The 13,592-nt window shown below is 42.2% G+C and overlaps 1 protein-coding gene across 3 annotated transcripts in view; it reads left to right on the top strand.

The window, feature by feature from the left end:
- Nucleotides 1–13,592, top strand: part of SLC25A17 (solute carrier family 25 member 17) — a 55,585-nt gene that overhangs the window by 11,891 nt on the left and 30,102 nt on the right. For 2 of the 3 annotated variants that reach the window (XM_005567180.5, XM_065522094.2), the window contains exon 2: nucleotides 12,129–12,189. The exons of the other annotated variant lie outside the window; for it this stretch is intronic. In XM_005567180.5, coding sequence (XP_005567237.3) covers nucleotides 12,129–12,189 — 61 coding nt within the window. The remainder of the gene's footprint in view (nucleotides 1–12,128; nucleotides 12,190–13,592) is intronic. 3 annotated transcript variants of the gene reach the window in all.

Genomic DNA, 13,592 nt, shown 5'->3' on the forward strand with positions numbered 1-13,592 from the left:
AGTTTGTTAATAATGTATTTTTTTTTTTTTTGTAGTTAATGGCCTGTGTTCAAACTATGGTCATAGGACCCATTCACACTCCTAAAAATTTTCGCCTATCCCAGAGTCTTGCTTATGTGGTTATAACTCTCAATATTATTGTGTTGGAAATTAAAACTGAGAAATCATTGAGATATTTGGTTTTGTTTTTTGTTTTTTTTTGTTTTTTTGAGACAGGGTCTCACTCTGTCACCCAGGCTGGAGTACAGTGGCGCAATCTCAGCTTACTTCAGCCCTGACAGCCCAGGCTCAAGCAATTATCCCACTTCAGCTTCCCAAGTAGCTGGGATTACAGGCGTGCACCACCATGCCAGCTAATTTTTTTTTTTTTTTTTTTTTTTTTGGTAGAGACTGGGTTTCTACATGTTTCACCATGTTGCTCAGGCTGGTCTCGAACTCCTAGGCTCAAGCAATCCGCCCACCTCGGCCCCCCCAAAGTGGAATTACAGGTGTAAGCCACCGCTTCTGGCCTTTTTGTTTGTTTTTTTATGAGATGTGGTCTATGTTGTTGGCCATGGTGGTCTTGAACTCTTGGCCTCAAGCAGTCTTTCTACCTCATCCTCCCAAAGTGCTAGGATTACAGGCATGAGCCACTGAGCCCGGCCAAGGTATTTGTTAATTCATTAAAAATAATTAAAAATACATTAGCTGGGTGTGGTTGCTCATACCTGTAATTCCAATGTTCTCTTGCCTCTACAAAAAAGAAAAAAAAGGTAAAATACATCCATTGCATGTTAACATATGTAAGCTATATTTTTTAAACCATATTTTCCAAACTGTTGTAAGATGAATGGCATTGATGTATAGTTTTGCAAACACCTCTCTTTGACGTGATAGAAGATAGCTGGATCCTTTTCTCTGCTTCTGAATTCAGTCTGTTGCAATATCACACACTTATGTGTAGCTTTTGGAAAATTTTGCTACACACTGTGAGAGAATGAGAATGAGAAAGGCAAATAGCATCTAATTATTTCATAATGATTCTTATGAAAAGATTTTTAATCCTACAAAGCCTCCTAGAAAGGATTTGGGGACTTTTAGGGATCTCCAGACTATAGTTTGAGAATAACTAGACTATATTATATCTTGTGTTCTGATGTCTTTTACAAAAAATATTTGCCTCTTACCCACTTCAAAACTGAAATGTTTAACGCATGCTTCTTTATAAAAAATTGTACAGAGATGCGTAACATGAGAAATAGAAACCAGTCTTAATTCCCTCCCTCTGCATATAATCATTCTTAAGAATTAGCTGTTTGATTTTCCCAGATCTTATGTGTATGTGTATGTGTTGTGTACACTTTTGTAAGTGGAAGAGAAAATTTCTTTTTTTTTTTTTTTTTTTTTTTTGAGACGGAGTCTCCCTCTGTGGCCCAGGCTGGAGTGCAGTGGCGCGATCTCGGCTCACTGCAAGCTCCGCCTCCCGGGTTCACGCCATTCTCCTGCCTCAGCCTCCCGAGTAGCTGGGACTACAGGCGCCCACAACCGCGCCCGGCTAATTTTTTGTATTTTTAGTAGAGACGGGGTTTCACCGTGGTCTCGATCTCCTGACCTTGTGATCCGCCCGCCTCGGCCTCCCAAAGTGCTGGGATTACAGGCGTGAGCCACCGCGCCCGGCTGAAGAGAAAATTTCAACATCATGTGTGTCTTGATTGAAAAAAGGTTGAGAACTTTGGTAGGAGAGCAACAAACAGTAGGAGTAGGAGTCAGAGATCTTGGTTGTAACCTTTTCTCTGCCACTCTGGCTTTGGGCAGACCCCTTAACTACCCTGCCCTGTCTCCTCATTTCTCAGCTGAAGGGACTCCTCTGCTTCAAGTACCGATATAGTGTAGGAAGTCACTTACTCTCCCAACACCGAATGGTTAAATGCTGCGGGGTTGGGAAGGTAGAGTGTTGTAATTAAAAATGTTTTGAGTGAGATACAAAGAATGGTGTCTCTTGGGAAATAGATTCTTTAAAATTGTAATTGCTGTCAGCGATAGAACTCCCACTTAGATAGATGGTTAGAATTCTGTGGGACTCCAAATAATGGATTTATTTTATGCCTCTCTGGCACAACAGTATTGTACACTGTGGTTTTCTTCTCGGTATTTTGTGCCTTCTAATTTTGTGTAAGTGAACAGACAGTCCTCAGGGGGAAAGAAAATGAGTGTTTATGTTAAGACAAATTTAATTCAGATTCTGAAAAGTTTGTGCTTATACAGCTTGGCATAAGACTCATATATATAACAAATATTTTCCTTCAGGTAACAGCTGCTTATAAAAACAGTCATCTTTGTGTTTGCTTGGCTTGGAGACAAATACAGCAAGCCCCTGAGGTATAGAATGCTGTGTTCTAAATTTACCATTAGCATTTGGAGTACATTATCTTTTTTTTTTTTTTTTTTTTTTTTAATTATTATTATTTTGAGACGGAGTCTTGCTCTGTCTTCCAGGCTGGAGTGCAGTGGTGTGATCTCCGCTCACTGCAAGCTCTGCTTCCCGGGTTCAAACCATTTTCCTGCCTCAGCCTCCCAAGTAGCTGGGGCTACAGGTGCCCACCACCACACCTGGCTAATTTTTTGTATTTTTATTAGAAATGGGGTTTCACCATGTTAGTCAGGATGGTCTTGATCTCCTGACCTTGTGATCTGCCTGCCTTGGCCTCCCAAAGTGCTGGAATTACAGGTGTGAGCCACTGCACCCAGCCTGGAGTACATTATCTTGTAGATATAAACTTGTCTGTAAAGGTACACATTTATACATTCATTAATAAGTTCAGGGCTTATGCTATACCAGGCTCTATGCTGTATTTTCAGACTAGTTCATTAAAAAAAAATGACACATAAAATAGATTCTATATTAAGACTATTTTCTAATTTTTATTTCTTTTTTTTTTTTTTTTTGAGACAGAGTCTCACTCTGTTGCCCAGGCTGGAGTGCAGTGGCGCGATCTCAGCTCACTGCAAGCTCCGCCTCCTGGGTTAGCTCCATTCTCCTGCCTCAGTCTCCCGAGTAGCTGGGACTACAGACGCATGCTGCCACACCCAGCTAATGTTTTGTATTTTTAATAGAGATGGGGTTTCACCGTTTTAGCCAGGATGGTCTCGATCTCCTGACCTCGTGATCTGCCCACCTCAGCCTCCCAAAGTGGTGGGATTACGGGCAGGAGCCACTGCGCCCGGCCTCTGATTTTTATTTCTATATTATTTTTAATTTAATTTATTTTTAATTTAATTCTATAATTTTTTAAAAGTTTTCATTGTAGTAAGAGCATGAGCTGTGTAGTCAGGCTGCCTGTGTTCAAATACTGATTCTGTCACAAACTATCTGACTTTAGGAAAATTGCTGTACCTTTGGGCATCTGCTTCCTTGTCTGTAAAATAAAAAGAATGATAGTGCCTGCTTCATTGGGTTGTTGTGAGGATTAAATTTTTTAAATTGAGATATAATTCATACAACATAAAATTACTTCAAGTATAGTTCAGTGGTATTTAATATATTCAGAATGTTGTACAACCACCACCTCTATCTCATTCCAAACCATTTTGAATAGATAAAATGTGGCATATACACTCAATGGAATACTCAGCTATAAAAAGGAATGAAGAATTTATACGTGCTACAGGATGGGTGAACCTTGAAAGCATGATAAGTGTAAAGAAGCCATGGCCGGGCGTGGTGGCAATCATCAGTAGTCATAGCTACTTGGGAGAGTGAGGCAGAAGGATCACTTGAGCCAGGAGTTCAAGGCTGTAGTGTACCATGATTGTGCCTATGAATAGGTACAGACAGCACTCCAGCCTGGGCAACATAGCAAGACCCTATCTCTAAGACAAGAAAAGAAAAGCCAGTAGCAAAAAGTCACAGGTTATGTGATTTCCTTTAGAGTAAATATCCAGAATAGAGACAGAAAGCAGATTAGTGGCTGCCAGGAACTGAGTGAAGAGGGGAAGTGGGGAGTAACTGCTTAATGGGTATGAGATTTTCTTTTTTTCTTTTTTTTTTTTTTTTTTTGGCAGAGTCTCGCTCTGTCGCCCAGGCTGGAGTACAGTGGCACGATCTCGGCTCACTGCAAGCTCTGCCTCCCAGGTTCACACCATTCTCCTGCCTCAGCCTCCGGAGTAGCTGGGACTACAGGCGCCTGCCACCACGCCCAGCTAATTTTTTTGTATTTTTTTAGTAGAGATGAGGTTTCACCGTGTTAGCCAGGATGGTCTCGATCTCCTGACCTCGTGATCCACCCACCTTGGCCTCCCAAAGTGCTGGGATTACAGGCTTGAGCCACCGCGCCCGGCCAGGGTATGAGATTTTCTTTGGGATGATGAAAATATTTTGGAACTTTGGTGGTGGTTGAACAATATTATGAATTTATAGAATGGAATACTTTAAAATGGTTGATTTTATAATATGTTAATTCCACCTGTTTTTTTAAAGCCCCTTGAGCAATTAGACTGGCAAAAAAATGCTCAGACAACCAAAATAGAAGAGACTTCATAACCCTGTAGGTTTTTAATCTTCTTCCTGGCCCCAGTGGATTTCCCTTACTTTCTTGTGAGCTCAGCTAAGCATTTAAAGGATATTTGTTATATACATTTTATTCAACATTTCTAGGTATTTTGTAGCATGTTGTCTAGGCTACCATATTGCTGGAAATGGAAGCCTACATTTCAACTTTAAATATTTAACCCTCACATTTACACTTTTTTTTTTTTTTTTTTTTTTTTTGAGACGGAGTCTCGCTCTGTCGCCCAGGCTGGAGTGCAGTGGCCGGATCTTAGCTCACTGCAAGCTCCGCCTCCCGGGTTCACGCCATTCTCCTGCCTCAGCCTCCCGAGTAGCTGGTACTACAGGCGCCCGCCAACTCGCCCGGCTAGTTTTTTATATTTTTTTTAGTAGAGACGGGGTTTCACCGTGTTAGCCAGGATGGTCTCGAACTCCTGATCTTGTGATCCGCCCGTCTCGGCCTCCCAGAGTGCTGGGATTACAGGCTTGAGCCACTGCGCCCGGCACATTTACACTTATGTTTTCTAACAAAGCCTAAAACAAATCCATACGTGTGTGTGTGTAAACAAATCTCCTTTAATTGGTTAAAACTGGTCAGCTTTTAATTTCCTCCCCACTTCACAGCTTTCCCCCTGCCTCTGCCTATCTGTTTACTGCTTCCAGTCTCCAGGGATTGTAGCAAAAAGGTAGAATGGGTTTCTGGCAAAATATGATAATGGTTAGCTTTCTGGGCACAGAATATCCTGTTCCAACTGGGTGCTCCAAGTCACCTTTGGCAAGTCAGGTTCCCGTACTCACAGTTACTAGCTGGGACTGGTACTGCCTGTCTGGTATTACTGTGGCACCCAGCCAATAAACCTGAAAGTTGGCCCAGGGCTTCCTTCTGCTTCCCAGGGTTTGTGTCCACCATTTGTATAATAGTAATTCTGTTGTATTACTAGTTTTCTATTGCTGCTGTAACAAATGACCACAGACTTAGTGGCTTAAAATAATACAAATTTATTATCTGTAGGTGTTGTAGATCTGTAGATCAGACCGATGCGAATCTCACAGAGTTGAAATCGAAGTGTCAGCAGAGCTGTGTTCCTTTTTGGAGGCTCCAGGCCTGCAGCTTTGTCCAGTCCTTTGAATGCAAGGAGTTTTTTGCTTATCTGTTGTAGTGGATATCACAAAAATTATGCATGGATCTTTTTTTAAACTCGTCAGCTTTCATTAGTATTAGTGTATTATATGTGGGCCCAAGACAATTCTTCTTCCAGTGTGTCCCAGGATTATCCCTAAAAGGCTGAACATGTGTGCTCTAGGGGATAATCCATTTCCTTGCCTTTTTAGCTTCTAGAGGCTGCCACATTCCCTGGCTAGTGGCTTTTTATGCCATCTTCAAAGCCAGCAATGGTGGGTTGAGTCCTCATCACAATGCAACATTCCCACTACTCTTCTGTATTCCTCTGCTACCTTTTTTTGAGACAAAGTCTCACTCACTCTGTTGCCCAAGATAGAGTTTAATAGCACAAACTCAGCTCACTGCAACCTCTGGTTCAAGCAGTTCTCCTGCCTCCCAGGTTCAAGTGATTCTCCTGCCTCAGCCTCCCAAGTAACTAGGATTACAGGTGTGTGGCACTATTCCCAGCTAATTTTTGTATTTTTAGTAGAGACAGGATTTCACTGTTTTAGCCAGGCTGGTCTTGAACTCCTGACCTCAATTGATCTACCACCTCGGCCTCCCAAAGTGCTGGGATTACAGGCGTGAGCCACTGTGCCCAGCCAATAATGCTTTCCTCAGAATAGCAGTTATAAACCATTGTCTTTTTCTTTCCTTCCTTCCTTCTCTTTCTTTTTTCACCTTTTTTATATTTATTTTTTATAGAGACAGGGTCTTGCTATGTTGCCCAGGCTGGTCTCGAACTCCTGGCTCAAGTGATCCTCCTGCCTTGACCTCCCAAAGTGCTGGAATTACAGGGGTGAGCCACTGTACCTGGCCTTGGACCATTTTCTGACAAGACAACAAATGATGCTCACAATCGACACAGACCCGGAGGCTCTCCTGCATGTCAACCATAATCCCACCCTTTTCTCACAGACTCAGTAAAACACTTCAGGCCTGGCACAATGACTGGCCTGAGTGAAGAGACAACCTATACAATAGGAGAAACTATTTGCAAACTATGCATGTGACAAGAGGTTAATATCCAGAATATATAAGCAACTCAACTCAATAGCAAAAACAAAACAAAGCAAACAAACAAAAACCAAGTAAATAATTAAAAAAACGAAAGCTCTGAATAGACATTTCTTAAAAGAAGACATAGAATTGGCCAACAGATATATAAAAAAACTTCAACATCACTAATCATTAGAGAAATGCAAGTCAAAATCACAATGGGATATCACCGCACCCCAATTAGATTGACTGTTATAAAAAGGACAGAAAATAGGGATCCCATTCCTTCACAGGGGCCCTGGTAGAACGAACTTGCATGTCTAGGTACCAGAGAGCCCCAAGTACTCACTTGCTCTAGGGTTGGGTAGGTAGATGGGAAAGGATGGATTGTCTCTACCTTCCCTCAACCAGCTGAGGCCCTGAAATCCTCCCTTAGCCAGATTTCAGGACAAAGGAGCACTAGATATTATTAAAAGGACTCCTTTTGCTATTCCTTTGGAACCCGAATTGGGATTGAAAGTGAGAGGAACAGGGCCTGGGCTCAGAAGTGGGATACAAGGAAAGCAGAACCCAGTGTGCCTGTGTCCATGTCGTCTGGAGAAAAAGCTCTTGAGGATATCTAATAGCCGTTATTCGCATCAAAACTCTCTAAGGTCCTCCACCTGTTTTCTCATTTATGGGAAATGAAACATTCAGAGAAAGGACCTGCCCAGTCACCTCAGATGGCTCAGCTGGAAACTAGAAGTGAGATCCGACATAGTGGAAATGTGTAGCATATGGTGAGCCGCCACTTTCCAACTTAGCCATTTAAAAAAACAAAAAAACAAAAAAAACTAGCAAATGCTGGTGAGGATACAGAGAAAAGGGAACTCTTGCACACTGTTGATGGGAACGTAAATTGGTACAGCCATTATGGAAACAGTATGGAGGTTCCTCAAAAAATTAAAAATAGAACTACCATATAATCCAGCAATCCCGTTACTGGGTATATATTCAAAGCAAATGAAATCCGCATGTCAAAGAGACCTCTGCATATGTGTGTTAATTGCAGTGCTATTTGCAATAGAAAAGATGTGGAATCAATGCTTATCTACAGATGAATGGATAAGAAAAATGTAAATATACACAATGGGAATTTTATTCAGCTGTAAAACAGAATGAAATCCTGCCATTTGTGGTGATGTGGATGAACCTGGACAATAAATATTATGTTAAGTGAAATAAGCCAGGCACAGAAGAACGAACACCGCATGATGTTACTCATAAGTAAAATCTAAACTGATTTTATAGAAGTAGAGAATAGAATAGTGGTTACCAGGGGCTAGAGATGGTACGAAGGAGAGGGGGACCAGGAGAGGGTACAAAGTTTCATTTAAGCTGGGTATGATGGTGGCACAGGGCTGCAGTTCTAGCTATTTGCAAATCTGAGGCAAGAGGATTGCCTGAACGCAGGAGTTCAAGGCCAACTTGGGCAACACAGGGAGACCCCATCTCTTTAAAAAAAGAAAAGGTTAGCCAGGCGTGGTGGCTCACGCCTGTAATCCCAGCACTTTGGGAGGCCGAGGCGGGCGGATCACGAGGTCAGGGGATCAAGACCATCCTGGCTAGCATGGTGAAACCCCGTCTCTACTAAAAATACAAAAAATTAGCTGGGCGTGGTGGCACATGCCTGTAGTCCCAGCTACAGAGGAGGCTGAGACAGGAGAATCGCTTGAACCCGGGAGGCGGAGCTTGCAGTGAGCTGAGATTGGGCCACTGCACTCCAGCCTGGGCGACAGAGCAAGACTCTGTCTCAAAAAAAAAAAAAAAAAGAAAAGAAAAAGTTAGACATGAATAAGTTCTGGTGTTCTATTACAAAGTATGGTGATTATAGCAAATAACAATGTTGTGCTTATTTCAGCATAGCTAGAAGATTTCAAATGTTATCACCACAAAGAAATGATGTTTAAAGTAATGGGTGTGGTAATTACCCCAGTTTGATCATTATATAGTGTGTACATGCATTGAAACACCACACTGCACCCCATAAACATGTACAGTTATTACATGGCACATATAAATAAGTAAATTTTAAAATGTCTCACTCTGGTATTCTTTTAATGCTCATCTACCAATTAGACCCCTTTTTGTTTTTCTATATAGTCCTTCTATATATAAATCTGTTCTCATTATTAATCATTGGAGTAGGGAGGAGGCAGTGGTGGGTTTTCAGCCAACCCTCTTGATCCAGTCTTTCTAGTACTACTAAATTTATAAACCTGTTACTTGGTGTTACTCATTTGAATTTTCTGTTTTTCTTTTCTTTGAGATGGAGTTGCCCACTTGTTGCCCAGGCTGGAGTGCAGTGGCACGATCTTGACTCGCTACCTATTGAGGTCTATTACTACCTCAAGAACTGGCATATGAAAATTCAAATCAGGCCGGGCACAGTGGCTCACGCCTGTAATCCCAGCACTTTGGGAGGCCGAGTCAGATGGATCACCTGAGGTCAGGAGTTCGAGACCAGCCTGGCCAACATGGTGAAACCCCTTCTCTACTAAAAATACAAAAATTAGCCAGGTGTGCATGGTGGCAGGCACCTGTAACCCCAGCTACTCAGGAGGCTGAGACAGGAGAATCGCTTGAACCCAAGAGGTGGAGGTTGCAGTGAGCCGAAATCCTGCCATTGCCCTCCAGCCTGGGCGACAAGAGCAAGACTCCATCTTAAAAAAAGAAAAGAAATGCAGTACCATGCGATAGAAAACCAATGCCAGAGCCGTAATAAACTTAATAAGCTTTCTCTAACTTTCCAGCTCCCGTTTTTCTTGGAAAATTGCCTCCTGAAGATGAGCAAGGATGCTGGATGCAAGGATTTGTAGGATTTATAAAGCTTTGTGGGTTCAGTGTTTTGTGAAACATTGAATATCATTTAGTCGTTGAGTATCATTTCTTGAAACATTGAATATCATTTAATCATTTATCATGACTAGAAAAGAACATTTATGTTGGGGTCATCAAAACATAAATAAGTGAAAGTACAGTGAATTGAATAAATGTTTAATTGAGAATCTAGGATGTGCACAGGTATAGAATGAATATTCTCACAAATTAGCAGAAGAGTTGGATTTCACTGTAGTATATGTGCTGAAAGAGCCATAAATAAGTGCTACGGCATCCTAAGGACTGAACAACCAATTGTAAGCTGATACGTAGGGAGAGAGGTAAAATTTAATATGTGTTTTGAAGAATACGAATATTAGAATATTCTCCCTTGTCTTGGAGGCTGACCTATTTAAATTGATAATAGGCCTTCCAAATTTTCTTATTTATTGTTAAAGTTGACTTAGTTCCTAGTTATTTATCTTGATTTATGTATATGTATGTGTGGTGTGTGTGTGTGTATATATACACACACACTTTTTTTTTTTTTTTTTTTTGAGACAGAATCTTGCTCTTTTGCCCAGGCTGGAGTGCAGTGACGTGATCTCGGCTCACTGCAACCTCCACCTCCCTGGTTCAAGCAATTCCCCTGCCTCCGCCTCCCGAGTAGCTGGGATTACAGGCATGTGCCACCAGGCCCGGCTAGTTTTTTTGCATTTTTAGTAGAGGTGGGTTTCACCATGTTGGTCAGGCTGGTCTCAAACTCCTGACATGATCTGCCCACCTCGGCCTCCCATAGTGCTGGGATTGATTACAGGCATGAGCCATCGTGCTTGGCCCTTTTTCAATTTTTTTTCAATTTTTTTTTTTTTTTTTTGAGACAGAGTCTCGCTCTGTCCCCCAGGCTGGAGTGCAGTGGTGCAATCTCGGCTCGCTGCAACCTCCACCTCGTGATTAAAATATTGTATGAAGCCAGGTGCAGTGGCTCACACCTGGTACTCCCGCACTTTGGGAAGCTGAGGCCAGAGAATCACTTGAGGCCAGGAGTTTGAGGTCAGCCTGGGCAAATATAGTGAGACTCTGTCTCTACAAAAAATAAAATGAGCTGGGTGTGCTGACACACATCTGTAGTTCTAAATACTTGGAATGCTGAGGCAGGAAAATTGCTTGAGACGAGGTGTTCAAGGTTACAGTGAACTATGATCTCGCCACTGCACTGCAGACTAGATGACATAGCAAGACCCTGTCTCTAAAATAATTAACTAATTCATTAGTTATTTTTTTGTGTAACCATTATTAGATCAGCAGTCTGAAACTTGCTATACCAATGGGTATGCATCTGGGTTGAGAACCATAAACCAAAATGGAAGTTTCATGCATGTAGGTTTCATCCCTAAATATATGCTTGTGGTTTTTATATATGACCTTCTGAGTGGAAAGACTGTTGTTTGCTTGTTTTTTTCATTGATAATTTGTGTCATTGTGTTATCCTGGATGAGCTTAAAGAATTGTTAGCAAAGAGATTGTTCCTATTTAATTTAAAACACAAGCAAACCACTATTTCAAAGACAATATGATTCTTACATGTCCTTTCACTTTGTGGTGAATGTATGAAGCACAGAATAAAAGTATGTATCTGTTTAATTACTGGGTATTTTCGTTTTGGGGGTTATCAGGGAGTGCTCATGATAGCAGAAACTGACCTGTAGAAGGTTAAAAATCCATTTGCCTTCTATCTTTGACATGTGTTCTAGGTTGCAAACCCCTAAGTGTGTCATACGCAGGGAAATACGTTTTCTTTTTCAGTGTCTGAGAGGAGAGAAAGAGGAGTTTTCTTCTGAACAATTAAGTACTTCTACTAAAGCACAGTAGAAGCTTCACCATTACTAATCCTGATAGATTAAAATATTGTATGCATTTGTTCACTGAAAATCTGATTTCATCCATTGCTAATAATAAACTTTTGTTCATTTAAAAGTTGTGACTCCCAGCCAGGCACAGTGGCTCCCGTCTGTAATCTCAGCACTTTGGGAGGCCGAGGTGGGCAGATCATGAGGTCAGGAGTTTGAGACGAGCCTGACCAACATGGTGAAACCCCATCTCTACTAAAAATACAAAAATTAGTCAGACGTGGTGGCAGGCGCCTGTAATCCCAGCTACTCAGGAGGCTGAGGCAGGAGAATCGCTTGGACCTGGGAGGTGGAGGTTGCAGTGAGCCGAGATGGCGCCACTGCACTCTAGCCTGGGCAACAGAGCGAGACTCCATCTCAAAAAAAAATAAATAAATAATGTTGTGACTCCCAGCCTGGGCAACAAAGTGAGACCCCCATCTTTACAGAAAAATATAAAAATTAGCCAAACATGGTGCTGTGCACCTGGATGGTATGTGCTTGTAACCCCAACTACTTGAGAAGCTGAGGTGGCAGGCAGGATCACTTGAGCCCAAGAGTTTGAGGCTGCTGTAAACCACACCCATGCCACTGCACTCCAGCCTAGACAACAGAGCAAGACCGTGTCTCAAAAAAAAAAAGTTGTGACTTACTATGTTTGTAATACTGTCATGGCCTTTTTCAAACTTTTCAGGGAAGCGTGACAGCAATGACAGTGTTTTTTCCCCTGGATACAGCTAGACTTCGACTTCAGGGTGAGTATTTATCTTTTGTAGAAATCATATTCCTACTCATTTGGTGTCAGGAAGCAAACGTTTTCTCTAGTAATTTCTTTTTTTCTTCTTCTTCTTCTTTTTTTTTTTTTTTTTGAGACGGAGATTTACTTTTGTAGCCCAGGCTGGAGTGCAATGGCGTGATTTTGGCTCACCGCAACCTTCGCCTCCCGGGTTCAAGCGATTCTCCTGCCTCAGCCTCCCAAGTAGCTGGGATTACAGGAACCTCTTTTTTAGTAGAAATGGGGTTTCATCATATTGGCTAGACTGGTCTTGAACTCCTGATCTCAGGTGATCTCCTGCCTTGGCCTCCCAAAGTGCTGGGATTACAGGCATGAGCCACTGCACTCAGCCTTTTTTTTTTTTCTTTTTTAATGTATGTGTGATTTTATTTTTTTAGGAGGGATAGGGTTAAGGGGGAACAAGTTTTGACTGAGAAAATAAACTTTTCAGCTGAAACTGTATCCCAGAAGTTTGAAATAAGTTGTAGAAGCGGGAGAAGATAGATACCTGGTAGACTGGGGCCTAAAGTTGCCACCCCCTTTCCCACTCTAGAGGCCCCTTGACTTCCTGCTCCAGATTACAGTGGGGAAGGAAGCTTTCACTCTTTCTTCTGCCCATCGATGATCTGAAAGAGGCAGATGGGGAAAAGGCTCTGAGGAACCAATGGTGCACATCAGGCCATGTTACTTTGTCTGAGATGAGTTCTCTAACACCCAGGGTAAAGGGTGGACTGTAGCTGTATGGACTCAATTTGCCTCCGACCTTTTCCAGAGCTTTTTGCCCAGTTGTTGCTGACAACTGATGACAAGACAGGCAAAGATCAAGGCCACATCAACAGCCCCTTCGAATTTCCAGAGCAGGTGTATTTCTATCAGAGCTAAGCGGGGAGCTTTCAAACTCATTCCTTAGATGAGCTGTTTGCGATTTTCTCCACACACCCTGTGAAGCCACACTCTGGGGTGGCTTTAGCCTGGAAATGAGAATGGGCAGTGCCCCCTTCTATGCAGATCTAAGATGCTCAGGACCGCTGCTCCTCCCGGGGTGCAGGGGCAGTGCTTACTGTACAGCCCTCTTGGAGGTTCCAGGTCAGGGCGGGAAAGCCAGAGGTGCCCATGGGGCAAAGGCTTTATCAGATGTCCCTGTGGCCACAGCAAGAAAAACTCATGTGCTTTTGTTGGCTGCAGAGGAAGGGCTGGCCGGGCATACAGGCCTGGCTCACCTCAGCCTCCACCCCAGTCTAGTGATTTCTGAATTAATCTATGATTTCTGATACTATAGAGATCCAACATTGACTTTAAATACTGGTCATCATTGTTTCCTTTTTTTTTTTAAGTTTTATTTTCCTTTTCTTTCCAGAAGATATGTTTCCTAATTAACAGTCA

This window comes from Macaca fascicularis, chromosome 10, assembly GCF_037993035.2.
Source record: "Macaca fascicularis isolate 582-1 chromosome 10, T2T-MFA8v1.1".
NCBI classification, from domain to species: Eukaryota; Metazoa; Chordata; class Mammalia; order Primates; family Cercopithecidae; genus Macaca; species Macaca fascicularis.